This window comes from Ailuropoda melanoleuca, chromosome 2, assembly GCF_002007445.2.
Source record: "Ailuropoda melanoleuca isolate Jingjing chromosome 2, ASM200744v2, whole genome shotgun sequence".
In the NCBI taxonomy this organism is placed as follows: Eukaryota; Metazoa; Chordata; class Mammalia; order Carnivora; family Ursidae; genus Ailuropoda; species Ailuropoda melanoleuca.
The window spans coordinates 29,485,273-29,507,466 of NC_048219.1; the positions used below are offsets into that span (position 1 = coordinate 29,485,273).

Consider the following 22,194-nt stretch of genomic DNA (forward strand, 5'->3'; position numbering starts at 1 on the left):
CAGTCACATCCCCCTGTCTAGCCTTGGTATTTTGATCTGTAAAATGGGCAGTAAGAAGTCCTGCCTTGTCTATCTTCCCTTTTCAGAAGAGTGAAATGGTATGTGTGAAAGGGCTTCCTAGGCTGTAAATGCAAACAACTGCCAATCATCGTTCTCATCCAGCCTGCGTTGTGTCCCCTATTTCCCTGGGACTATGCCGCGGGCTCTGTCACCTCACAATCAAATAGTCTTCCCTTGGGCCAGCAGCACGGGAGCACAGACCTTGGTCACTTCTTTGGAAAGCATTTTCACCTCTGCCCTCATTCACTCTCCACCACACCTGTGGGGCTGGCGGGAAGAGGACCCGCGACCCCCCTTACAGAGGATGAATGACTCGGAAGCTCAGAGAGGGTCAGGGACTGGTGGGGCCAGAATGAGCCATCCAATCTCATGACCCCAACCCATCACCTCCTCCCATCCCGGCCCCTGCATTGTCCTCCTGCCAGTTAGAGAGGCCTTGGTGGACCGAGTGGGAGACTAGATGGCAGGTGGAGAAGTTGGACAGTGAGCGCTGATTAGGTCCCAGGGAGCATCATGGGCCAAAGGCCAATAAAGCAAGTTCCTGGGACTTTGGAGGGCTGGTGCGGGGAGTGACGGATAGAAAAGGTAGGGTGTGATCAGTAGGCAGTAGGTGTGGAGTGACAGAGTCCAGGACTGGGCCTCCCTGGCCCCCGTTCAAGGCTGGGATTTGTTTCTCTCAGTTGCTGGGCACCAGGGGTGGCAGTGAGAGCGGCCAGGTTTAATGGCCCAAAGTGAGGGGACAGCTGGTGTCCCACCGTGTTCTCCGTGCCTGTGTTATGAATGAGGAAGAGGTAGGGCGGCAGCAGCTGGTGTGTGAAAGCCTGGGGTCCAGTCACAGCTCTGCTCCCAAGGGCCACGTGGCCTGGACCAAGTGCTTGTCCCTCTGAGCGTGTCTCCTCACCTGCACCATGGGATCGAGATTCCACCTCACAAAGGGTGACAGAGCAGCCCTCCACCCCGTTCTTCCAGGGGTGTGTCAACACCAAAGAGGCAGGCCGTTGTTCTGGGGTAGGGCTCACCCAGAGAGCCAGGAGTTGGGGTGCAGTGGGGGGTGATGAGATCTGGGCTCTCCCAACTTGAGCCAGAGAAGAGCAAAGAACCAGGTCCAAGGTGCTAGAGAAGCAGTCCAGGCCCCTGCCAGGAGCCTCCAGCCAGCCTCCCCTCTGCCCCCAGGCAGCCAGCGGCCTGTGTGAGCTCCTGTCGGTCCACAGCTGCGTGGGTCGCGTGAGACGCATCTACCCGCAGCTGCTCCTGGCCCTGCTCGTTCAGGTCCATTACCACATCGGCCTCCACCTGCCTGGCCGCATGGCTTTCCGCAAGGACGCCAAGAAGGACCCTCAGCCTTCCATCTTCGTACCCGTGCGGTATGTCCTGCTGTCCCCGGCTGGGGGAGGGCCGCCTAGCAAGGGCCCTTCTAAAATCTTGAGGGCAGTCAATCGGTAGAAATTAGCTTTGGGACTAAAAGAGAAAACAGAAGCATCTTTTTTAGGAGAGCCGATAATTTTTGCACAACAACTGTTTGGGAGCACGTGCTGTGGTGTGTGCGTCAGACCTGCCTGGTGCTGGGCGACGGCAAAGAACCAGCCTTCCCCCAAGGAGCTCACAATTTCATGTTTCCTCCTCCCTCCCTAGACGTATTATTTGTATTAGATTTGTATCCAAGGCCCACCTTTTTATTTTGTTTTATTTTTTGTTATTTTATTTTATTTTTTAAGTGGATTCCACGCAGGGCTTGAACTCACGACCCTGAGATCATGACCTGAGCTGAGATCAAGAGTCGGACGCTTAACCGACTGAGCCACCCAGGCGCTCCTCACCATTTTATTTTTAATTATTAACCCATATGGGTAATATAGGCACATGGGTAAAAATCTCAAAAGACATTGAAAGTGAGCCTCCTTTCCTCTCCTTCCCCAGTGAGCCTCCCCAGAACTAGGTTCTCTCGTATCCTTCCACAGGTGGTTGATGCAGAGATAAGCACACGCTTCTGTTTCTATTTTTACAAGAGTACTGTACTTTACAGTCACATGCTTTGCTTTTAGCATACACGCTTAGGAGAACATGCACACAGAGCTGCCTCGTTATTTGTAACAGGCACACAATATCCGTCTGGAATTCCAAGGTGCCATCCTTTATTTAACCAGCATCCTCCTGGTTTAGGCACTTCGCACTTACCGACAAAGCTGCTGTGAGCTCGTTTATATGTCTTTATGCACACGTGTGATTGTACAGTGTAGGACGGATTCCTGAAAGGAGACTGAGTGCATCAAAGGGTTTCTGCATTTTAATCGTGAGCTGGGACAGAAACACGTGGTGGAAAACGTTCTTGACCAGTGAGTGATGAAGGGGAAAATGGAGTTCCCCCTCAAGCACCCAGGTTGCCACATGGCCTCTCCCAGAAGTCACTGCATCCAGGAGGGTGTGAGAATGGCTGGCTCCCGCACCTTGGCCAGCTCAGTGGAACAGAAGATATTTATATCTTCGCTGATCTGAAAGTTGAAAAAAAAAATGCTGTCATTTTTGTTTGCATTTCTCTTATTATGATTGAGGTTGAGGTGGAAATGTCATTCGTGTTTTCTTTTTTTCAAGATTTTATTTATTTGAGAGAAGGAGAGCAAGCGAGTGCACCTGTGAGTGGGGGAGGGGCAGAGGGAGAGGGAGAGAGAGAATCTCAAGCAGACTCCCTGCTGAGCATGGAGCCCCCACTCGGCGGGGCGGGGGGGGGGGGCTCCAACCCTGAGATCATGACCTGAGGCGAAACCCAGAGTCTGGCTGCTTAACCAGCTGAGCCCCCAGGTGTCCCTATGTTTCCTTGTCTGTGAGCAACGTTTGCCCAATGTTATATAGGACTGTTGGGAATTTTTTTTGTTAATTTGTAAGAGCGTTTTATATACTAAGGACATGAAANCTGGGGGGGGCCCCCCCGGGGGGGGGGGGGGGGGGGGGGGCTCCAACCCTGAGATCATGACCTGAGGCGAAACCCAGAGTCTGGCTGCTTAACCAGCTGAGCCCCCAGGTGTCCCTATGTTTCCTTGTCTGTGAGCAACGTTTGCCCAATGTTATATAGGACTGTTGGGAATTTTTTTTGTTAATTTGTAAGAGCGTTTTATATACTAAGGACATGAAGTCTTTGTCAGTTGTATTCCACTTAAAGGGTGAGTATTTTATGGTCTTGGCCATTCAGAAGGTCTGGGTTTGTATGCAGTCAAGTTTCTCAGTCTGTTCTCCTTTGGCTTCTGCTGTGGGGGTGCTCGAGGAGGTCCACCGTGAGGGGCTGAGGGCACTGGTTGCGAGGCTGGGCTTGAAGTCAGAACATCTCGGATTTGAGTGCTGGTTCCATCATTTCTGCTTTATCCTTCGGGTAAAGGTTTAACCCCTTGGCAGCTTGGTGGGCTTGCCTATGAAATGGGGTAAGCGATTCCTGCCCCACAGGTGTGTTGTAAGGACCAAGTAGGCCCCGCCTCCCAGCGCGACACCCGGTGCCAAGCCCGCGGCCCCGCCCCTGACCCCCCTGGCGCTCGTGAGGGCGGCAGCCCTGACTCGGGAAGCCGGGGGGCTCCAGGGGAAAACAGAGTGGAGGGACGTGGAGGGACGTGGAGGAGGTGCTGGGGGAGGAGGAGGAAGAGGAACCCACGGCGGAAAAGGTCTCCACCGTCCAGTGATAAAGGGTGCGATCTCTCGACTCGGAGGGCCTCCCTGAGCAAGGCCCCGGGCAGGGGAGCTGGAGAGAGACCCGTGTCCCCCCGTGAGGTCCAGCAGCTGCGCCCTGCGGCAGCCTCGGGCTTTCACGCAGCTCCGCGTTGTGTCGTTGCCCCCGAACCCCTGCCCCAACCCACTGCAGGGACAGGGCAACGTTTGATCTTCTTCTCTGGAAAGAGCTGAGAACCTTCTAGGAAGGTGAAGCTTGCAGAGTGGGCCTTTGCAGAGCCAAAGGACCTGCACAACCCCCCGCAGGCCCCCCCCCCCGCCCCGCCTTTTTACAAAATCACGCAGACCCCATCTGGGCTCTTAGAGGTCTATCTTTGGGAGTGGGGTGGGAAGGAGGAAGGTGGGTCATTTTTGTTAAAATTTGGAGCCTGATCAAGGAAATGGTGGAAGAATGGAGCGGCCTAGCTAGGAATGGTGTGGCACCGAGTCCAAAAACTTTAGCCTAATTCTGAGTTCCTCGGATGCACAGACCGGGCTGGCGTGGGTGAGGTCTGGGTAAAAGCTGCGACTGTTGGAAACCTCTAAGTCATGTCGCTCCCTGTGGAGTTCCTGAGCCCAGAGCTGTCCCCAAGCCAGGTAGTGAGGTGACCAGCTGCTCCTGGAGATGGGGACACACTGGGAGAGGAGGATGGTCAAGTTACAGAGGAGAACATACACAGGTGGCTCATTCAGTTTTAGTTGAAGGTACTGATGCTTGACATGGAAGGTAGAACCTTCCTTCTCCTAATGAAAACGCGTAAAGCAGCTATTCAGCCAGTGTTTCTGGGTGAGGAAAGAGGTGGGGGAAGGGAGTTGGGGAGGGTGAGCCCTGGGCTCTTAGGGTGGCCAACATCTGGAGTCTGCCTCCCCCTCTCCCTCCCTGTGTGTGTGCATGTGTGTGTGTGTGTGTGTGTGTGTGTGTATGTGTGAGAGAGAGAGAGACTCTGCTGGTCCAGGACCATAACTGACAGCACGAGTCTTAAACAATCAGCACGAAGCTTGCATGGTTCTGAAAGCCTGGGCCTCAGTATGAGTTCGACTTCTCACACTGGATCAATAGTCCTTACAAAACCCCAAACATGAAAATTAAAAGCAAATTCTTGAACATCACCTGATTTCCAAAATGCTTTCTGCTTTGTCTTGAATCATGAGAACCACTCTCAGTATCTCCTGAGGTATGTTCATACGTGATAAACTCTTTAAACGATGACTTTACATTTCTAGAAAACTTTATTTAAATGTAAACTTCATTCCACACATTGTCCGTTTTCATTCTAATAAAGGTATCCATATATATACACGTACACGTACACATCCGTGGACACCCGGCGCCGTGCCGAGGACTAGCGGGGCGTCAGCACGCGGCCGCACCCCCTCCTGCTCCTTCACGGCCGGCTGCTCAAGCTCGCTCTGGAGCTTCAAAAGCCCAGAGGCCTGGGTTCCAGCCTCCTCAGTCCATGGGTTGTAAACCGCCCCCCCCCCCGCCGACACACACACACACACACACACACACACACACACACACACACACACCACCCAGGGCCTTCTGCTGTGCTTCCAGGTTGGGGAATCCCTCCTTAAGTGCCCCGAAGGCCTCGGGCCAACAGGAGACTGTGTACAAGTGAGCAGGGACGACTGCCCCCCCAGAGTGCTGCCCAGTCATGGGCATGGAAGGGAGGGGAGGGGGAGAGGGAGGCAGGTCCCGGGGGCCTGGCTCCACCTCTCCCTCCGGGGAAAGAGGCCCAGGAGAAAAGGGAGGATGAAGCACCATTCGGGGAATTTTGCTTCTGTTGACTCTCTTTCTCAAAGCTAATAATAATTTGTTAAAAGCCGCTTTTGGTGGATACACCGATGACCACTACCTCTCAGGCAGCACGGCCCGGAGAAGCTTGTCTGGCCAGATGGGGGCTGACGGTGGGAGCGGCAGGCTGGAGGGAGGCCCGGCCCGCGGTGGGGCGGGGGGAGGGGCATGAGGTCTCAGCCCCCTTGTCTCGGCAGCTGGGTGGTCAAAGTGGTGAAAACCCTGCTGCTGAGGATGGGCTGCTCGTATGAGGCCACCTTTCTGGAGGACCAGGGCGGCTGGGAGCTCATGGGGCAGGCGGAGAACCACCACCGGGGAGTGTCCCTGCTGGCCAGGTGAGGCTGGGATGGCCCCACACAGGGGGTCGGGGGAGGGAGAGAGAGACTTGGGTTTGCATCTCTGTTTGGGCAAGACCCTTCCCTCAGTCCATCCCCTCTGCTAAGCAGCGGGGTCTGGTCTACCTCGGTGGCTGGACATAGCCTCTGTGGACGCTAACGGGCTGGGACAGCCCCTGGCAACTGCAGAGCGCTTAGCTTACTTACAAAGCACCTTTCCTCACCGTGTGGGGACCCTAGTTCCTACACTCATACAGACATGGTGCTATGGCCGAGTAGTTCTGAGTGTGGCCTTGGGGCCGGTCTGCCTGTGTCCGATTCCCAGCCTACCACCTCTCAGCTGGTGACCCAGGGCAAGTTCTTGCCTCTCTCTGAGTTTTCCCCCTCAGTCGCGTGGAAATAATAATAGGACCCATCTCCAGGGCTTAGGATGAGAGTTAAAGTACTTGGAACGGCCGCTGGTATACGGGGAGGGCTCAGCACACGTTAGCGTTCACAGCTTATGCTGACTGGTGGGGCTGGGATTATCAGTGCACATTTTCCACAGCGGGATGCCAAGGTCCAGAGAGGGACAGTTATGTATCAAAGGTCACACAGCCAGGAAGTGACAATGCTAGGAGATGACCTGGGGACCCAGACGCGGTCTTCCCTTGCCCCCATACACAACCTCCCACGGGTTGTTGTGGCTTTTGCAGGAATAGTGTGTTCCTGAACCTTGCACCCCGAGTGCCTAAGGTGGTGCTGTCCCCAGGGCACTCAGGATACAATTGCCTTTATTGAGCACCTGCTATGCTCTAGGCATCATGCAGAGAGCTGTGTGCTCGGTGCTGTTGGGCAAGCTTTCCCACCCTGAGCCTCCGGTTCCTCATCGGTAAAACGGAGCAGTTAAACTAGATGGGCTCTGAGGTCCTGTCCGGGTGGGAAATCCTGGGAACTCAGGAACCCAGGTGCCCCTGACTTGCTCAGAGTTAGAGTGTGAGGCTAGACCTGCCCCCCCCCCCCAAGCAGGGCCCCTGGGGCCGGGGAGCCGGAGGCGACTGTTCACCCTTCCTCACCCCCAGGGCCATGGTGCACTACTCCTGCCAGGAGCTCTGCCGCCTGCTCTACTTGCTCATCCCACTGCTGGAGCGAGGCGACGAGAAGCACAAGATCACTGCCACCGCCTTCTACGTGGAGGTACCGAGCGGGCCGCGGGCACTGGGCGAGGCTCCTCCCCGGCCTCCCGGAGCACGGGCCTCGGTTCACATTACCGGTCATTTCTCCTGTGCAAACAGTTCTTAACCATGGAGGGTTTCCTGAGGATGATTGCTCTAGAATGTAAAGACCTCTTAGGATCTCCCTTTCCTGCTCCTTTCTCCACCCCGTCACCCCGTTCTACTCTTTCCAGACTCCCTCCCTGCCCAGGTAACCCCCAACCTTTGCTGGGCTCTACTATGTGCTGAGCACCAGACCAGAGCTACAAGGTTGGAGGTAAAAATCTGAAATTGACTCTGCCCAGCCCTCAAGGAATTCTCAGTGTGGCAGGGAAGCCAGAGGATGCCCCAATTATAAAATGGGGTGCCATGGAGTGACTTGTGCTCTGATGGGGGCAGTCCAGGCTCTGGTGGGAGAACAGGAGACTTGAGGTGGTGGTGGTGGGAGCATCAGGGAGGGCTTCCTGGAAGAAGTGACATCTAAGCTGAATTGAGTGTGTGCAGGGTACTAGGGGGTTCTGGGAGAGATGAATCAGGGGGTTGGTTAGAGTCAGACAAAGAAGAGGAGACCCACCAGCAATAATAGCTAACATTTATTGAGCATTTTCAATCTTCCAGGCACGTTCTTAGAGTTTTACCCATATTGATTCATTTAATCCTCATAATAATCCTATGATGCAGATGCCATTTCATCCCCCATTTTAGAGGAGGAAACTGAGGCACAGATTTAAATCAATATTCCAAGACCTCACAGCTCGTTAAGTTGCAGACTCAGGATTCGAACCCAGACTCCTGGGTTCTCAAACCCACTCTCTCCCTCTCTGCCTCTCTCTCTCTCTGGTTTAGAAAAAATTGTGGTAAGATACACATAACATCAAAGTTCGCATTCTTGCCATGTTTAAGGGTACGTCCCAGTGGCATGAAGTATGCTCACACCGCCGCACAGCCGTCAGCGCCGTCCGCAGAGCTGTTCATCTTCCTTCCCAAGTGCAGCCTCTGTTTCAAACTGAAACTGAATTCATGAAGTCCGGCATCCCCATTCGGCCTCCCCAGCCCCGGGCAACCAAGGTGCCACTTTGTGGCTCTGAGCTCGCCATTGTAGGCTTCACGGGAGCCCAACCACGCAGTATTTGTCCTTTTGTGTCTGGCTGATTTCACTCAACATTATGTCTTCAGGGTTCATGCGTGTTGTTAACCGGGCTCCGAATTTCATTCTTTTTTAAGGCTGAATCATATTCCCTCGTATGTATCTACCACACTTTGTTTATCCATTCATCTGTTGATGGATACTTGTAAAACCCGCTCTCCTAACTGCCACTCTTGCTGTCTCTTGTGACCTGCTGGTTGTCATGCTGGGGGCAAGACCTCCATCATCAGGGTCTTCAGTGGGGTTCAGAGGTAGGAGGCTCACTTTCTGCTCAGAAAGTAGAAGGTTAAGGAAGACTTCCTGGAGGAGGTGCCATCTGAGCTGAGCCTTGACAGGTGAGTAAAGTTGGCCAGATGGACAGGAGGCAGCATGGCCCTCCAGGCATTTCCTGCATCTCTCCTGCCTCTCCAGCTGGACTGTGAGTCTGGGGAGGAGGGGCCATGTCGTGTTTGCATTGCCTCCCCATTCGAGCCCTGAAAGCTCCCCAAGTAGGCAGATGGATGAGTGAGTGCCCAGATGAACACTTGGCCTGGTCCTGCAGGCACCAGTAGAAAGTGGCAGCGCCAGGAGGACAAACTGGGGGCATGCTTCAAGGTCACACAGCTCAAGGAGTCCAGAGAGAATCTGACTAGGTCTGTCCGGCTGGATCCTCATTCCTAGTTAGCCACTGCTCTCTAAGTCTGTGAGTGGCTACCACTTGTGGTTCTTAGGGGGATGGTGGCCGTTGCACCTTGCCAGACCTCAGGGGTGCTCCCATGTCCACCACAAGGTCAGGGGCGCTAGGCTTAACCTTTCCTGAACATTCCCCTGAAACTCTGAGCTGTGGCCCTCCTCCCTGGAACAAGGATCCTCAGCCAGGTTCAGTCCTTCTCCCGCTCCCCAGAAGAGGTGGGCTGCTCTCCGTCAGAGCTAGGCCCACCACATTCACTGTGGCACCTTGACATAGCTCACATATGCCACCCTGGCCTCCCCAGCCACCTAGGCTGTGATCGTCTATGTGTGTCCTCCCAGCAGCAGGGGGACTCAAGGGAGCTGTGTGACCTCGGCAAGTCCTGGAACCTGCCCGTGCCTCAGTTTCCTCATTTGCAATATGGGGATAATGAATTGCCCACCTCATAGAGTTTTTTTAAAGATTTATTTATTTTAGAGAGAGAGCCTGCAAGAGAGGACATGTGAGCAGGGGGATGGGCAGAGAGAGAGAGAGAGAGAGAGGGAGAATCTCCAGCAGACTCCCAGCGGAGTCTGGAGCCCGACTCAGGGCTCGATCCCACAACCCTGAGATCATGACCGAGCTGAAATCAGGAGCCTGATGCTTAATTGACTGAGCCACCCAGATGCCCTAAGGGTTTTGATGAGGATTAAATGAGTTCCTGTAAAGCTCTTAGGATAGTGCCTGCATCTAGGAAGTATTGTGTGGGAGTCAGCTATATTGCTATTATTATTTATTATTATTATTATCATCATCAGTACTCTTCTCTGCATCTCTAGTGTGCAGCCTAGAACCCTGTGCGGAGCAGGCCTGAGCCCAGCTCAGTTGTGTGGATGGGCAGAGGGGGGGCGGTGGGTGGAGCCCTCCTCTACCACCGCTCCCCCTCTGAGCCATGGCCCTGCCCCTCTTCCCAGCTCGCTCTCCTCACCATAGCGACTCAGGGTCTCAATAATCACAGTAGTGGTAAGGCCAGAGAACAGATGGGAGAAGTGTTTAGGAGGATGACTGGGCAGGAACTGAAGACGAGTTGGCTGCCGTGGGTGGGAGGGTGGTGGGCAGAGGAAGGAGATGGGGGTGATGCCTGGTTTAGGCTGGGACAACGGGGTGGGTGGTGGTGGTGGTGCTAGACGCGGCGATGGGAACACAGGAGGAAGGGCAATTCTAAAGAGGAAAGGAACCAAATTTCATGTTGGACCTGAACTCTTGCACCAGAAGTGTTCCCTAAGCACATACTCTCCCCCAGAGCTCGTGTTAGGTAACAGGAGCCCCACAGAAATGCTCAGTGTGTGTCCTCAGGAAAGCCCCAGGGCGATGCAGGAGGCAGAGGCCTAAGCAGCCAGGGGCACTCAGGTTTCCATGTTCAGGGCTTCCAGGGGCCCAGGGAAGGGAGCAGTCCACCCAGGGGAGCCCCGGGGGCATTGTCAAACACAGCTTCAAGGGGAGCCGAGTTTTAGATGGACCCATGCAAGGTGAGTCGGGGCAGGAGTGGAGGTGGGCGCCCAGGGCATCCTGCCAGCACAGAGAGGACAGAACAGCCTGGATCATTCCACAAAAAATGGGCCGCTTGGTTAGAAGCTGTTGGTGGTAAGAATGTGGGCTCTAGGGTGGACATGGAGTGAATGAGGCCCTAGAAGCAAGCTGGGCCCGATGGTGAAAGGCTGCTGGAGAGTGACCCGTTCCACCTTGCCACGAGCTGCCGATGGACGTCAGGTGCAGATGTCTGGAAAACTGTTGGTTTTCCAATTCGCACACTCTGGACAGCAGCACAGACTAGAGACGGTGACTCGGGTATTACATGCCTGGGGACAGCAGTTAAAATCCTGAGCAGAGGAGCTCATTGAAGACAGTGGGCAAAGGGAAGCCAGGCGGAGAGGACAGAGTTCAGGGTCACTAACACTGACGGCTGGGCGAAGACAGGAGCGAGTAGCTGTCACTAACGAGACCAGTGCTGTCCAGTATGATAGCCACGAGCCGCATGGGGCCTATGCCGCCCCTGAAATGTGTCTGTCTGAATTGAAATGTGTCGTAAGTTTAAAAAATTCACACCACGTTTCAGACTTGGTTCGAAAAATTTTTTTACAGAGTGTAAAATATATCAATAATGTTTATATTGATCATGTCAAAATGATAATGCTTTGGTCATATTGGGTCAAATAAGAGGCATTAGTAACACTAATTTCACCTGTTTCTTTTTTTTGCTTTTTTAATGTGGCTACTAGAAAATTTGAACTTACTCACATGGCTTGCTTTGGACAGCACTAACCAGATAGCATCCTTCACGCCCCACACTCAGCCCCAGGTCAACCAGCGGGCACTACCAGTGCGTGGGGAGACGGGGCTGCCCTGCCCTTGGCTCAGGGAGTAATAGCCATTATCCCGCAGCTGCTGCAGCTGGAGCAGGTGCGGCGGATCCCGGAGGAGTACTCTCTGGGGCGGATGGTGGAGGGCCTGAACCACCAGGACCCCGTCATGAAGGTGCTGTCCATCCGAGGCCTGGTCATCTTGGCCCGTAGGACAGAGAAGGTGAGCAGAGGGCAGAAGAGAGCCCGGCCCAGCCAGGCCCTGAGCTGGAGGAAGGAGGGAGCCCGGCCATCACTGAGTCTCAGATGCTGGAATCCATTTCTGTCCGTGCCTCAGTTGCCCCATCTGTAAAGTGGATAGCCTTTAATCATTCCCCATACACTGTATAGTTTCTAATCCAGTTTTTTCACAATAACCCTGAAGGCAGTATGTGTAGGAGGGGCTGGGGATGGCAGTAATTATGCCTATTTTACAGAGTAGGACACGGAGGCCCGGACTGTTGGTGCGTCTGAACATTTTGAACAGCGCTTTGTTTTCCTCTGCCAGGCCCTGTTGCAGCTCATGGTATAGAGGGACCAAGGGCCGGGGTGTAGGCTCAGAAAGCTCACTAAGGATGCAGGTCTCTACCTAGTGCCAACAAGGGGGTGGCGACAAAGGGCCTTAGGTGTCCAGACCGGAAGGAGTCAGTGAGGCCAAAGAAGACTTTGGGGACAGCAAGAGCTCAAGTGAGGGCATTCCAGGCAGGTGGGATGGCATCCCCAAAGGTCTGGAGGCGGCACCTGTGCCACCAAGGTCATCTCAGTGAATCAGAGGATAGGTCTCCCACCTGTGAGGCCCTACTGTCAGGTGGGAGCCCACATCCCAAATGGTCCTGCCCCACAGACCGCCAAGGTGCAGGCCCTCCTGCCCTCTATGGTGAAGGGCCTGAAGAGCATGGATGGGCTGCTGGTGGTGGAGGCGGCCCACAACCTCAAGACAATCTTCAAGGGGCAGGACCGGAAGCTGGCAGACACCTCGGTCTATGTGGAGATGTTGCAGGTCCTGCTGTCCCACTTCAGCGATGTAAGGGACCCCATGGTCCCATGGCCCACCAAGGCCGGGCAGAGCGGAGTCAGCCCAGGGGAAGGTGCACCTCGTTCCAACAGGCCCCTGTCTTTTTGCACCGAGAAAGACCCTTCTCTAATCGGTTCTCACAGGGAGAGCTCTTTGTCATCAAGTCTCCCCANGGGGGGCTCTTTCCTACTCTGCAGGCTGCAGCAGCTCCCATGGCCCACCAAGGCCGGGCAGAGCGGAGTCAGCCCAGGGGAAGGTGCACCTCGTTCCAACAGGCCCCTGTCTTTTTGCACCGAGAAAGACCCTTCTCTAATCGGTTCTCACAGGGAGAGCTCTTTGTCATCAAGTCTCCCCAGACCCTTGCCTCATCACACTTGGCCCACCGGGAGGGGCACGTGTTTTGATTGGTTCCAGCAGAAGGGGGCATTTTCCCCCTTGGCGCTAAGACACCTTTTAGGTTAGCAGGGGGCCCTGGCTGGGGAGTGCGGGCAGAACTCCGGACCTAGGCTCCAGTGAGCGGGGCGCTGGCCCCGGATCAGCCCCACCAGGTGGCCTCCGCCCTGCGCCATCTCTGTGCTCTTTGTGCCCGGAGGGCCCCCCGCAATGAGGGGAAGGCAGGCCGCGTGCCTCCACGTGGGGCTCACAGGCCCAGGCGGCCTCTTGGAGGAGGGAGCACGCCTGAGCCTCCGGGTCTGCCCCAGCCTCGAGAGGACGTGCGCTCCTCCTGCATCAACTTGTACGGCAAGGTGGTCCAGAAGCTGCGGTCGCCCCGCACCCCAGCCGTGGAGGAGCAGCTGATCAGCACCTTCGTGCCCCTGCTGCTGATCATGCAAGAGGGCAACGCCAAGGTGAGCCAGGTGAGTGTGTGTAGGCGGCAGGCCCTGCGACGGGGCCTCCCTTTACGGAAACCGAGCCAGAATCACTAACGATTTGTGATGGACAAGCCTGTGTTCCAAAGGCACCCACGTCAGAACTCCTCCTCGAAACGGACGACTTTGCTTGTGCATTTCAAATAGGTGTTGATTTTTCCAGAATTCAGTTTCATGAAACTTTTTTCTTTTTTTTTGAATATTTTCTGGCTGTCCTGGAATTCCCCAGCTCTGGTATTGCCTTTCTGTTGGTCCCCAGAAATGTATAAAGACCCTGTTCCGCTGTTCTTGCCTCATGGGATGGGAATTGCCAAAAAGAGCTTACAGCCGGAAGTCCTGGGACAACCAGCAGCAGACGGTGGCCAAAATATGCAAGTACCTGGTGAGTGCTTTCAAGACTACCGCGGTTCACGACGAGTGTGCTGGAGGTGGGCAAAGCTTTCCCCTTTCCTCTTCCTTCTTTTTGTACAAGCATCCTGACCGGCAATTCCGCTACTACCCACACGTTGTCGGCTCCTGGACGTTCATTGGCATTTCTGGCTTCTCACTTCTGGTGCCCCTCTCTGGTGGTTTGTCAGACACCTCCCCGCCGACCCACACGCACTTCAAGCTCAGCATGCCTCTTCTGAGCGGACGGCCTTCCCATTTCAATCTGCTCTGTCCCTCTAGATCCCCAAAGCAGAAACCTAGAATTATCCTAGACTCCCATGTCCGTCGCCTTCCACATTTGATCAATCTTAAATATTCTAAACATCTCTGCATCTGTTTTATTGCTCCCTGCCCCACGGTCCTTGCCCTTAGTTCAGGGGCAGTGGATCCAGCAACCCCCTGGCTCTCTCTGCCTTGAACCTCATCTCTTCCGATCCCATCCCCACTCGGGCACCAGAGCAGTCTGCTTCAAACACGAGTCTGTTTGTATTACATCCCTGATTCAAGAGCTTCGTTGGTTCCCTTTTCTGCATGAGCAATTCCCAGGGTGTATTCTCTGTGACACCCATCCTACAGGAAATGCCCCATAGGGGAGAAAAGAGGTTCTAAGAGAATAAGTATGGGAAACACTGCCTCGCTATCTTCCTCTTGGGAGTTTGCAATACTTGCAGCTCACTAAAGGCTCTGAGATGGTCTGTGCTGAGATAATCCATGGTTATTAAATCCATGGTTTCCCAAATTTATTTAACCACCGAACCCCCTTTCTAGGTAACACTTGAGGGCATCCTGAGGTAGGAGCAGGCCCCCCATGTGCCGTGGAATGCATCTGCGGGATGCAGCCCAGTCCCTCTGCATGCTATTTGGAAAGCTTTGCTATCTAGTCCCCTACCTCCCCTGCTGTCACAGGCGCCCCAGGACGCAGACTCAGAACCGGAGATTAGCAGCCAGGAGGTTTATTAGGGCACAGCTTTGGGATCGCCTCCGGTGGAATGGAGGGCACGGGCAGGAGGAGAGGTCAAGCTGCAGTGTTGTTTTGGGGGAGGTCTCAGCCACCACTGCAGTGCGATGCTCCACTGTGGGGCAGGGGCCAGGTCTTTACACCCCCATGTCCATTTGTTACTGGATGCCAGCCACCCTGGGAAGGGATGTGACCTTGGGCCAGCAGTTCTCTTCCACGGAGGCAGTCCCCAGTGTTGGGAGAGTAATCCTTCTCACCAAAGGGAGATCCGGGTGGGGCATGCCAGCACCCCCCACACCAATCTAATGAAAATACGCAGAGTTAACAGATGGTTCCTAGGAGTAAGAGAAGGGCTGGACACCAGCCTTATCAGTAATGCTCAACACCTCTGCGATCCAGGGTCTAATGTTACCGTCATTTCACAAAGGGGAAAAGAGGCCTAGAGGAGGCGTTTGGCCAGGGCGCTAATTCAAATACCACCAGTGACCAGGGACCCGGCGGAGAATGATCCCAAGTGACACGGAAGTGGTAGGACCTGTGGCAAGCTGGAGGGTCAGGCCCTGTTGAAAGCCTGAGCGGGTGCTCTGCTCACGGTGCAGGCCACTCTTGCCAGCTCCTCTGCTTTCCCAAGAAAAGCTAGAGACCCACATTTTTATAAGATGTTAATTAGCGATCAATTTAGCTTGTTGAAAACACTGCTGGTCACTGCTCTGCCAGCTCCTCGTGGTTTGTGGGTGGCAGCCTGTGACCTCTACATTAGGCCCCTCTAGAGTCTCTGTTTTTGCTCTTCCAGCATCAACAGGTTTGCTCATATGAAGGTCAACTTCTAGCCTTAGCTTTAAGGAGGGGGAGGTGACTCATTCATCCACGCATCCATCATCCATACATCCAGTGCTTTCTGGGCATCACACCACACCACGCTTTGTCCAGGATGCTGAGGTCTCAGAGCTGAGTGAGCGAGCCCCTTTTCTTGAGGGAGCTCTGGATAGGTGGGGGAGATAGGTATAAATAATCACAGCACAGTGTCATAGGTGACATGACAAGAGTGGTAGAGCCGCTCCGTCTGAGAGTTGTGAAAAGCTTCAGGGAGGCGGTGGCTTCTAAGCTGAGCCTCAAGGGATGAGAGAGATTCATCAGACGGAGAAGACAGGGAAGGGCACTGCAATCAGGAGCAATCGCTTGTACCAGGCACAGATGTGGGGGGAGCCGGGCCACATCCTCGCACTGGACCAGAGTGTGCACAGTAGGTAGAGACATTGGTGGAGACCGAGGCTGAGGAGCACGGTCATGAAGACTTTGATGCCGGGCCCTGAGTTGACTCCCAGACATGCAAACTGTCAACAGGAGTGTAATCATATCAGATTTTTCTTCATCTCCCTCCACAACCTTTTAGCAGAATGTCTGCCCCCTGGTTTCTACTTGATCAAACTCATCCTGAACACCACTGTCAGACTATTTTGCCTAAAACATTGCTTGGTCATTGCTCTTTCAAGAATGGATTCTGGCTTCCTATTATCTGATGTATAAGTAAGCCTTATTCCTGTCTGGCTTTGAAAGACTTTTAAGACCTCTCTAACTCTCTAAGTTATTTGTCACTGCTCTATAACTTGAACTCTTCACTTGATCAGAGCTGTCTCCTTATCTATCATGTCCCTTGCATGACTTTTTATTTTAGAACTTCCCTTCGAGCTGCCGCAGGGGGTGGGCTGGAGGAGGATACACCCGAGGCAGGAAGACCATGGAAAGGGTTGTTGCAATCTGCTAAGAGAAGATGAGGCCTGGCCTCTGGGGGCCTCAGGCAGAGGCCAGGATGGGTGGCAGAGAAGTTCAGGAGGCAAGGGGCCAGGCCTTGGCTCCTGACAGGGTCACCATTCCTAGTTTTGGGAAGGGTGGCTGGGTAATTAGTCCCTCTGAGGGCCCAGCACTCTTGGGCTTTCTCTTTGTCCCAGGTGACTACCCACCAAGACAGCGCCTTCACATTCCTCAGCCAGAGCCTGGAGTATGCCAAGAATTCCCGGGCCTCCCTCCGGAAGTACTCAGTCATGTTCATAGGTAACCTGGCAGAACTAGTTTGGCTGCTGGGACTCTGCCTGCCCTCCATTTGGCTTCCTTCCCTTGGAAGGAAGCGGCCAGTCCTTCTGGGTTCAAGGCTTGGCCAGCAGAGAGTCATGGTACAAATCAGAAAGGTCTTCCCTCCTCTAAGATCCCTGCTTGGGAAATGGGCCACAGGGTGGATCCAGCCTGGACTCCTTGTGCAGGTCGCAACCTTGGCAACTGTACCCAGCGGAACTTCTGCTTCCTGCCCCCCACCCCCAGTACAGCGTGGGTCCAGGCCCAGCGGGAGCCTACCATTGACTATGTCAGGAGGGGCCAAGCAGTGCAGTAGAAAGAGTGAAGGAGAATCTCAGCTCCATGATCCCCTTTCCGTGTGACCCCAACTGAGTTATTTACTGCCACCGAGCCTCAGTTTCCTCACCTGTAAAATGGGGATTAACTCCTGTTTCACAGATTAGATGAGAATATTTTTTAAAAATGTGAAGCCTGGCTAGTCAAGCTGCTCCCTCAACATCAGCTCACTCCACATTTCCCATAATCCCAACCTCTGCCTTTTTGGGGAAAAAGACAACTAGATTCCCCCTACTCAGAACCCCCCACTCCAGCCCAGACCCTTCTGATGGCATGTGGGAATGTTTCCTCCCAGCTACCCCTCCCCCCCCCAACCACACACCTTTCACCAGGACCAAGAGACCCCGTTGCCCAGGAGCTTGGAGAGGATGACGTTCCCATCCCCCACTTTGAAAAGTGTTGCTTCTTTTGGTTCCTTTCCCCAACTCACCTGTGGTTTTCATCGGTCCGGTCACCCATGCACCCATTCACTGGTTCAGTTAGCAAATGTTGCTTGATGTTGCACTCTGTGTCAGGCACCATGCCTAGTCTGGAGAAACAGAGAACCCTTCCGGAGGTGATGAGGATGGTAGGGGTGGGGGTGGGGGATGTGCTGTTAACATGACCCAGGCAGGGACAGAGGAGCAATGACCAGGACTGGGGGTCCCTCAGAATATGGGGGCCTGCTCAGAGGCAGCTTCTCACACGGAGTGACATTATTTCCTGGTTGCTGATTTCTCTAAATCTTCCTCCAAATTAATCACATCTACAAGTGTCAGTGTTTCACATTTGAGTGTGTTCTCTGGGTCAGAGACCTGTGCTGGGGAAACCAAGCAGAGGAGAGGCTGCGTCCACCCCCACACAACGCCCCGCCCGGTGCAGGGATTTCTAACCTCTCGTGGGTTGGTGAAACCCTAAAGAAAGTTATGAACACTTTCCCTAGAAAAACGCAGACGTGCATACAATTGTGCGTATGATGTAAGAGCCTCGGAGACTGCCCTTCCCACTTCCCCACCTTGAGTGCATCTAAGCTTGAGACCTCGGGTCTGGTGGGAGAGATAAGTCACAGAGTAGATCACAGTATATACAGATGAGGGAAACTCAGATGCTCTGAGAACCCAGAGAGCCACCTAACCTGGGCGTAAAGTCAAGAAGGATTTCCTGGAGAAGTGATTATGTTAAGCTTAATAGTCAAGGATAAATAGGAATGAGCCAGGCAGAGAGAGAGAGGTGGGAAAGGCCTCACAACAGGAGGGAGGTCTGGCCTGGCCCCATTCAAGGACCGGCAGGTGTTTTGGGAGCCAGGCAGGCAGGGAGCGGGGACGGGCTGGACAGTGTGGCCAAGGAGCGGGAGTCTCAGGCCCTCCAGGGCCCCCCAGCCACCTGCCTGGAATGTACGCGAGGCACTCAGCGTCCTTCCCGTGAATGCTGCTCAAATTCCCTGGAGAAGGGGGCAGCTGAGGCTGCACCTCCCCAAGTCTCCGATGAGGACACTAAGGGCCAGCCTGGGTAAGGGACCACCTCGGGCCACACTGTCAGAGTCCGCTGCAGCCCAGATCCTGTCCCTGCCCTGGTGCCATCCCTGCCCTCTGGACCTGCCACCTCTCCCAGGACCCTTCTTGGGGAATCTGTCCCAGGGTCAAAATGAAGTTCCCCTTTTATGTCCTCATTCATGGGACTCAAGAAGAGCAGGAGAGCTTGTCTTAGGAGGTCTGGTCTGAGGGTGGGGGTCAGAGTCAGGAGGCAGATGAACTCACCTCTTGGATTACACTCAAGGGTCCCTGGTCCCCTGCATGGAGAGCATAATGACAGAAGACCGTCTGAATGAAGTGAAAGCAGGTAAGTCATGCCCTGTATCTTTGAGATCTCAGGGGCCAGCGAGGGAATGAGTGGCCCCCTGTCAGCAGGTGACAGGAAACAGAAGGGATAGGTCCCAAAGCAATTGGCTTCAGCCCAGCCCAGCTGTGCTAGTCTTTATCCACGGTGAGTAGTGTTAAGGGGTCACCAAAACAGAGAATACACAGCCCCACCCTAGGGGAGTTTACAATCCAGGGAACCAGACTAGAAAATAAGCCTCAAACCATTTAGTGCAGGGCGAGTAGTTCAGACTCTTACTGGGGCAGATTAATTTTCTAATGGGGAAACTGATGGGAGACTGAGGCTGGGGCAGTCCCAGAAGGCTTCCTGGAGGAGGCAGGTTTTGATTCAGGTTTCGAAAGGCAGAAATGGTTTGAAGAGCTGGGAGGAAGGTGAGATGAGGGGACGCTGAGCAGAGTGCCTGAGTCAAGGCACAGAAGGGAGAAGGAAGGATGAGCTGTGAGACCTATGTGGGGACCCGGTCTTAACAAGTGGACTTTCCCCTCCCCATGACCCAGCTCTGGAAAACCTAAGACACGACCCAGAAGCATCAGTGTGCATCTATGCGGCCCAGGCCCAGGACCACATCCTGGCCAGCTGCCGGCGGAACTCCTGGCAGCTGCCGCACGGGGACTCGTGGGTGTGCGACCCGGCCACCATGCACCGCTGGAGCCCCAGCTGCGAGAACCTGCCCACGTCCCACCAGCGGTGCTCCTGGATCATGCAGGCCCTGGGCTCCTGGAAGATGTCCTTGAAGCAGTGATATCCCTGAGCCCCCAGCCCTCCTCAGGGGTGGCCACGACCACAGCCATGCCCCCTATAAATGCCACATGGCTTACCTCTCCCCGTGAGTGTTTCCTCATGGGACACGCCATGGCTTTGTGCCACGGATCTGCGAGATGAGCGCGGCTTTCACTGTTGCCTCGGTCAACATCGACAGACTCACACAGGCTGTTTTGTCCACGTTTTATAGGTGGGGAAGCCAAGGCTCCGGGAGATGAAGTGGCTTCCTTAAGGCCACAGAGCAAATCTCCTGCCTGTCTCAGTGTCCCCTCTCCCACAGGGAGGGTGGAAGAACGAAAGGGGATGATGATTGGGGGTGGCTTTAAGGGAAGGAAAAGCAGAGACTCCCCCCCCCCATGACATCAGCACATCCTGGAGCCCTGAGCTCTGAGTTCTACTCTTGGGTCTCTGCTCAGAGATTGACTGTCTCTTATTCGGGTCACATTCACTGAGTGCCTAACCCGGACCAGGCCTGCTCTGGGTGCTGGAGGAGAGCAAGACCAGTCCCAGGCCCCATTGACTCATACTCTGATGCAGCCGTTCTCAAGAGGGCTGATTTTGACCTGCAGAGACTATTTCGCAATATTCAGAGACATTTTTGGTGGTTGGGTAGAGCCCAGAGACACAGTCCTACAGTGCACAGGGCAGCCCCTACAGGGAAGAATTATCCATCCCAAATGGTCAGAAGGGCCGAGGTTGAGACACTTTGGTCTAATGGAAATATCAAAGACACGGAATGACGCCAACAGCCCAGTGCTGTGATGAAGGGACTCACGGGAGCTGTGAAGTCCAAAGGATGTACATAGGCCAGCTGGGAGTTAGGGTGTCAGGGAAGGCTTCCCCGAGACAAGACTCCCCACAAGGAGGCTTGGAAAGATGATCGCAGGAGGGGCATATGCATATATGGAGGACAGCGAGGCACTCGGGACCAAGGACCAACTGCAGATACGTAGATTCCGTGGATCCTAGAGTGTGTGGGCGGAGATCAGGGCCGGGTTCATGTCCCTGAGGCCTTGGAGGCTGCGTGAACAAGGGAGTCTTCAGGGGGCAGCGGGAAGGCATGGTGCTGTGTTAGGCCAGGGAGAGATGTGGGCAAATATCGGCTTTAGAAAGCTCTTCCTCCAGAGTATCAGGAACCCCACGGACATGGCTGGTGGGCGGGCGGATGGGTGCAGCCCTTCTGGACACGAATCTGTCCCTGTGCAGTCGTACTAAGGTGATGCATGCCGTGCCCTGGCAATTCCACTCGTGAGCACACATCGTGGAGCTCTTCCCGCAGGTCCAGAAAAAGAGACGTATGAGGAAGTCTCCTGCAGCATTATTTGTGGTGTCTGGGAGACGACGCAGCTGGGTATCCACGGTCAGAGAGGGAATGGGCGCCGTGGAGCCCACGCAGCAGTTGGAGGCCGGGGGTACGTGTAGCACCACGGACGGGACCTAAAACCTAATGCTAAGGGGGCAAGTACGTAAAAACGTATGCACAAAGGAAGTCAAATTTTGCAAGAACACTTACAAACTGTAAATACACATTAAAACACAGTGGTGGGAGGGAGTAAGGAGGAGGGCTCTGGGGCATAAAAGGGAATAAATGATAAAAGGGAGGGGAAGAAAGCTCAGTCTGTAGTGGAAGGAAAGCAGGGGCAGGGTGGTGAACAAGGACACAGGATGACCAGGCTGGAGGCAGAATGGAAGTCTGGACTGCAGGGTAGGATGGAGAGGGGGACCGGAATTTTGGGGAGACGGAGGAAGAGGAGTTCTCAGAACCTGGTGGTTGACAGGAGGGAGGAAGGGGAAGGGAGACTGAGGCACTGAGGGCGGTGCCTGCATTTCTGGGTGGATGACTGGGTCAAGGGTGTCCCCCCACTGGGTGGTCCCTCAAGACCAGAAGGCGGTTCGGAGGAGAGGTCAGGCTGGATGTGGGGAGCTTGAGAGGCTTGGCGTCAATAAATGGCAGGCCAAGACCATCAGGATTCTGGGCCTAAGAGCAGGAAATGGGGGTGGTCCTTGTGCATAGCCTTTTCCGTTGCCAAGAATTTCACATGCATGGCCTGCCTGCAGTCTCACAGTAGCCATAGGAGTTACGGAGAAGGCGGGCTGGCTTCACTGCCACATTCTACAGATGAGGACGAGGCTCGAAGATGAGTGGGCTTGTCCAAGGTCACACAAGAAAATCAACAGAAGTGTGGGTTTCAAAGTTCTCCCAACTCCCATGTCTGAGCCCTTTCCACCCAAAGCCACTGCTGAACCCAGGTCTGGGCTGGCTTTGACAAAGGACAGCTGCCCCGTTCTGGGTCTTTGAAGCACAGTAGAGGCCGACAGTCTCAGTAACTGGCCAAGGCCCCCAAGTAGTCTTGAGTGGGAAGGGTCCAAAGGCACTCAGCAAGTCACTTTCCTCACTTCCTGAGGCACCCCGCCCCCATCATCACCTGTAAAGAATTCTTACCTCACAGGGTTTTACATGAATCAAAACATGAAAGCCAAAGGATTTGTACCCAAAAAGAGAAAAGACAATGAAGAGGAGAATGAGAATGGGAACCATTAGGGAGCAGGCTGGAAGAGAAAGTGCGGAAAAGGAGCCTTGGATTTGGAAGGGAGGAGGCCCTTGTACCAGGTGTGCTGGGCGGGGG

The 22,194-nt window shown here is 54.4% G+C and overlaps 1 protein-coding gene across 1 annotated transcript in view; it reads left to right on the forward strand.

Annotated features, from left to right (window-relative positions):
- MROH7 (maestro heat like repeat family member 7) overlaps positions 1–19,586 on the forward strand; it is a 50,480-nt gene extending 30,894 nt beyond the window's left edge. The window contains exons 15-24 of the mRNA XM_002915751.4: positions 1,234–1,424; positions 5,746–5,883; positions 6,945–7,059; positions 11,315–11,455; positions 12,116–12,295; positions 12,988–13,143; positions 13,415–13,537; positions 16,492–16,594; positions 18,704–18,766; positions 19,303–19,586. Of these exons, the coding sequence (XP_002915797.2) occupies positions 1,234–1,424; positions 5,746–5,883; positions 6,945–7,059; positions 11,315–11,455; positions 12,116–12,295; positions 12,988–13,143; positions 13,415–13,537; positions 16,492–16,594; positions 18,704–18,766; positions 19,303–19,547 (1,455 nt within the window). The 3' untranslated portion in view covers positions 19,548–19,586. The remainder of the gene's footprint in view (positions 1–1,233; positions 1,425–5,745; positions 5,884–6,944; positions 7,060–11,314; positions 11,456–12,115; positions 12,296–12,987; positions 13,144–13,414; positions 13,538–16,491; positions 16,595–18,703; positions 18,767–19,302) is intronic.
- Positions 19,587–22,194: the final 2,608 nt, after the last annotated feature.